The sequence below is a fragment of the Artibeus jamaicensis genome, unplaced genomic scaffold, assembly GCF_021234435.1.
Source record: "Artibeus jamaicensis isolate MK-2021 breed Jamaican fruit bat unplaced genomic scaffold, CSHL_Jam_final contig_3150, whole genome shotgun sequence".
NCBI classification, from domain to species: Eukaryota; Metazoa; Chordata; class Mammalia; order Chiroptera; family Phyllostomidae; genus Artibeus; species Artibeus jamaicensis.
Window position 1 is genome coordinate 149,785 of NW_026521728.1, and position 4,948 is coordinate 154,732.

General features: G+C 40.5%; 1 protein-coding gene across 2 annotated transcripts; it reads left to right on the forward strand.

The window, feature by feature from the left end:
- Positions 1–257: 257 nt before the first annotated feature.
- On the forward strand, positions 258–2,969 carry CFL2 (cofilin 2). Of its 2 annotated transcripts, none has more exons than XM_037136076.2 (4): positions 258–410; positions 1,428–1,735; positions 1,854–1,930; positions 2,010–2,969. In XM_037136076.2, the coding sequence occupies exons 1-4, from the start codon at positions 408–410 to the stop codon at positions 2,120–2,122; spliced, it is 501 nt and encodes a 166-aa protein (XP_036991971.1). In that variant the 5' UTR covers positions 258–407; the 3' UTR covers positions 2,123–2,969. The 2 variants fall into 2 exon arrangements, with proteins under 2 accessions (XP_036991971.1, XP_036991972.1); XM_037136077.2 differs by lacking the exon at positions 258–410 and adding an exon at positions 434–519.
- Positions 2,970–4,948: the final 1,979 nt, after the last annotated feature.

A 4,948-nucleotide genomic window follows, 5' to 3' on the forward strand; every position in this document is an offset into this window, starting at 1 on the left:
CCGACCGCGGGAGTAGCGCCCTCCCGCAGGCAGCGAGGAGACGCCCCTCCGCGAGCCGAGCGCCCGGGACTAACAGCGACCGGCTGTGCCCAGAGGCGAGAGGCTGCTCCTCCAAGCTTCCGAGCTCCGATCACCGCAGAGTGGCAGACAGGCCCTGCTGTGCGCGCGCGCCCGGGTCAGGTCGAGGACGCGGGCGGGGCCGGGAGGCCGAGGGGCCGGCCCCGGGCGTGCCCACGTGACCGCCAGCCCGCCGCCCGCAGCCCCCCGACCGCCGCAGCTGCCGCCTCTCCGGCTGCAACTCCCGGCGTGCCTCGCACTCGCTGCTGTCCGCCAGCCCCTCCTTCTTCTCCTCCCAGTGCCACCGAGCCGGAGCTCCAGCCGCCGCCGCAAGCACAGCTGGGGGCACTATGGTGAGGCGGGCGTGTCAACCGGGGGGTCGAGGGCCGGGGTGCGGCGAACAACCGGCCCTGCAGGGCCTGGGAGTGAGGCCGCCATTTTAACCTGATTTTGGCCTCAAAGGTGGGCGCTTTTGCGTTGCGGCCCCGCTACTCCGTCTCCACCCGGGCCCTGCCTCTCTTCGGATTCCTGGGGGTGGGGAAGGTCCGGGCGCTGGTCGGGCCCGGGCGCCGGTCGGGGCTCGGGGCCTGAGCGGAGCGGGAGGCGGCCGGAGGCGTCGCGCCACTCGGAGCGGCGACAGGGGCGCGGGAGGCTGCGGAGCTCACTCTCGCCGCGTTTGCCCTTAGCTGCCTAATTGTACTTAACTGGCGCGGTCTAAAATTGCTACGTGTTTTGAAGCCCTGGCTCAAGGGTCTGGATGGCCTGTAATAAAAGCCCTCTGAGGCGGGTGGGAAAAGTCTTAAAAATGCTTTCTGGCGCTAAAAAAGCTTTTACACTAGATCCGTTAATTTTGGTGTCTGCATTTGCGCCGTGAGGGAGTTAGGTTGAAGCAGTGGGCGGTTGGAGTTTACACTTGATTCTCTTTCCTTATGAGGAAACGGCACCGGCTAGGATGACTTTAAAGAAAAAAAATAGTAGAAGCATTAACTGAAATCCTAAAGTGTTTTTTTAAGGCCTGCAGAGTTGACACAATACAGAAGGTATTTTACTGCTGTTCCTGAAGCTCTGACATCACCCAGTGAAAGAGGAAACATTTCAGGGATGGGACAGCCTGTATTTGTCCCTTTCCTTCTACCTTCTATTTACTTCAGGCCGCAAACCACTTTAGAAAAGATGGATGGGGCAGGGTGAGTTAGAATCCTTAGGTGCATCATATACTTAAAACGTGGTAAATCTGATTGGACTACTTGTATGGAAAGTTGCAATTTTTGATATCCAGACTAACTTGAATCCTCTCTAGGCAAATAGTAATTTTGGTCAAAACCAAAATAGTTATTCTGAATTACTGTTCTTTTATTATTTTTTTTTAGGCTTCTGGAGTTACAGTGAATGATGAAGTCATCAAAGTTTTTAATGATATGAAAGTAAGGAAATCTTCCACACAAGAGGAGATCAAAAAAAGAAAGAAAGCAGTTCTCTTCTGTTTAAGCGATGACAAAAGACAAATAATTGTAGAAGAAGCAAAGCAGATCTTGGTGGGTGACATTGGTGATACTGTAGAAGACCCCTACACATCTTTTGTGAAGTTGCTACCTCTGAATGATTGCCGATATGCTTTGTACGATGCCACATACGAAACAAAAGAGTCTAAGAAAGAAGACCTAGTATTTATATTCTGGTGTGTAAAAACAAAAGAAAAAAGTACTTTTAAAATGCAAGGATTGTTATTAACATAGTCAGTTTTGCCTTTGTTTTTCTTTTCCATTGGGATTCAACAATTGTTTTTTCTTCTCTAGGGCCCCTGAAAGTGCACCTTTAAAAAGCAAGATGATCTATGCCAGCTCTAAAGATGCCATTAAAAAGAAATTTACAGGTACAAACACTGAATATTGTGTGTGGAGGAATTATTCTTTCTTAATTATAATAAAGTAATGGGATTTTTTTCTTTGTAGGTATTAAACATGAGTGGCAAGTAAATGGCTTGGATGACATAAAGGACCGTTCGACACTTGGAGAGAAATTGGGAGGCAACGTAGTAGTTTCACTTGAAGGAAAACCGTTATAAAATGACAGTCAAGTGCCATCCAGATCTTAAGGAGCTTTCATTTCTTTAGCTCAGTCAATTGGAATAGTATTAGGTTTTGTTTTTGTTTTTTTCCTTTTCCCACTGGGTCTTTCCAACATAATGAATGAAGGAGATATCATTGATGCAAGCAGCCTATCAGTGATTGCCATTAGACTGTTTAATACTGTTACTTTGATGTAGAATCCAAGGAATGCCTTCCCATTATATTTTAGCCAAAACAACTGGTTATATGCCTCCCTTGCAGCAGCAAGCACTACAACGAATGTGATTGTCAATGTGAATAGCTTAGAATACTGCAAAGGGTAAGCTAATTGAATGCCTTGAAAGTATTATCCACTGGTCAGATGGTAAACTTTATTCAGTATTATTTATAGTTGCATTTGATTGAAGTTCTCTGAGGCTCCAGCATTCATACACCTCACCTGCCTTGGCAAGCCTATTTTGTGACATGGCAGCACGGATATAACACTATGCATTGAAAGCACTTTTTGTATTGAGTTTAACTCCCCACCCCAAAAGGAATGCCAATTAAGTTGTGTTAACTGTGTCATCAACTTATCCTAGTACCTCAGTGTTCATTCTTGTTACCTGCATACCTTCTTAAAAGAACTAGCTGTTATTAATGCCTTTTTGTTGTCCATTGAGTGTACACTACTGAGTAAGTGTAGGAGTTTTATGTTTACCATGTAAGTCTTGCAACACTAAAGATATTTTATCAGTCATGATGGCAATTTCTGTATAAAAGAGCCTTAAATGGAACGTTTTTGAGATCAAACTCCCCATCCTCACAAAATGGCCACGTTGCAATAAAAATTGTGGCATATTATGGAACGTTGCCTTGTTTTCCTTGGATGTTTTGCAGATGTTATGTGAAGCAAATTCTTATGTAAATGCTATTATTAATCTCTGCACTGGTCATTTAAGAATTTTTTTGTACAATATTCACGCATGACATTTTCCAGTTTGTTGGGTTTATTTGGTTTAAAAAAATACACTATCCTAAAGCCAAGTAATATAAAAATATTATTTAGTGGAATACTTTTATAAGCATTAGTTTATTTATTTTCTTATGTGTTAATATGGAAATCAGAAATTATTTTTTTGGCACTTTAACATACATACTCTTCAATATCTGATTTATTCTCTAGATAAATTAGGGTTCTTTTTTAATTCACGTTTACATTTCTAAGTGGTTAGTAAAAGAAGGAAGCTCTTACTGTGTCTTTAATTATAATGAAAATAATTTGTAAAATGTCCTTCACAAGTTTAATAATACTTCTCATGTTTATCACTTGAGCTACTATTTCTTATTTTGCAAATTGGGAAAAAAGAATTGCTATAGCAGTTTTAAGCAGTAGGAGTGGTATTTGGCTGTGGTCCAGACTGCTCTCCTTATAGAGAATTTGATCTGCTCAGTGTGAGCAGTTTGCTGTTAGCCAGAGCTATTTATGGCAAACACATGCTTTTGTATCTTGTCATAGTTATCCACAAATGGCAAAACTGGACTGGATTCTACTGGTATGCAAAACAGGCATGCTAGTAAGCAGTCAGTCGTAGCTTTGAACTAACCCTTAACCCCATAGCTCTGCAGAATGCTCTTATCCCAAAACAGGAAGTAAAAAATCCCCCTTTTTTTAATGTGTGGATGTAATTTGAATATAATTAGATATTTTTCCACATTTTCAAAAGATTTTTCAGTTAAAACCAAATAGGAGTTAAATGTCTAGGTTTTCATTTAAAATTATATGAATGACTTGGGATCTTTTGCACTGAGCGTTTTATTTTAGGCTTCCAGCTGTCCTTGTGAATTACCCTGAAAATTATCACGGCTTTTTGGTAAAGCCAAACTCCTAAGTAAAGCATGAAGATACTGGCATACACCAAACCATATGTGTAACTGATATTTATACCATGGAATTTTCCTCATTTTTCTAAAAAATAAGAAACTAAATAAGTTATGTAGTATCTTTTGTTTTTATAGCCAGTTTCTTAACTTATGTGCCTCTTTAATCATATAATCATTTCAGAGAGTACATACTGCTTTAAACTGTGGTACTTTGATTTGTTAGATTGACAGAACTGATTTGATTATTAAGCTCATCTTTGAAATACATCTTTGTGCAAAAGCCAAAAGTAATGATAAAATTAACGATTCACATGTTACTTGAGACTGATTTGGCATTTGAAATGATTTTACTTTACAATCATTTATAATGAAACTGTTGCAGTTAGCTTTAAAAGGTATATGGTGCTAATTAGTAAAATATTGAGGATAATATTTTACTGCTAGCTTGCAAAATTCTAAATAAAATACATGAAAATATATAAAGCTGTTGAGATGTGTTTACTTATACTTCAGAACATTAAAATTTTTAAAGCTAATATTGCAAATCAGAGGCACTATTATCTTGAGTCTTTTTAGGATTTAGTTGATTATGCTTTCTCATTTAGAGGTAGTGATACTCTGAAAACAGTGTTGTCACAGTTAATTTTTTTTGTCAGACAAATGGGAACAGTTGGCATTTGTCCCAAACTGACTATCAGCTGTTGTTTTCCATCATTATGTAAAATAATGTGGCCAGCATTCGGTGTTTAATGTACCTTTTAGTAGATGGGAAGAAAAGCCTCTTGTTCGTTTGGAGTTTCTCTGATATTAGATCCTTTGTAGCAGCTGATTTATGGAATCTGGCAAATGAGCTTCAGGAGAAAATTGCTTTAAAAGTGTTTTCACATTAAAGGATAATTTCAGCAATGGTAAATCAGAGTGGTTGAAAACACCTTTCATTATTAACGTTTGTCACTCAA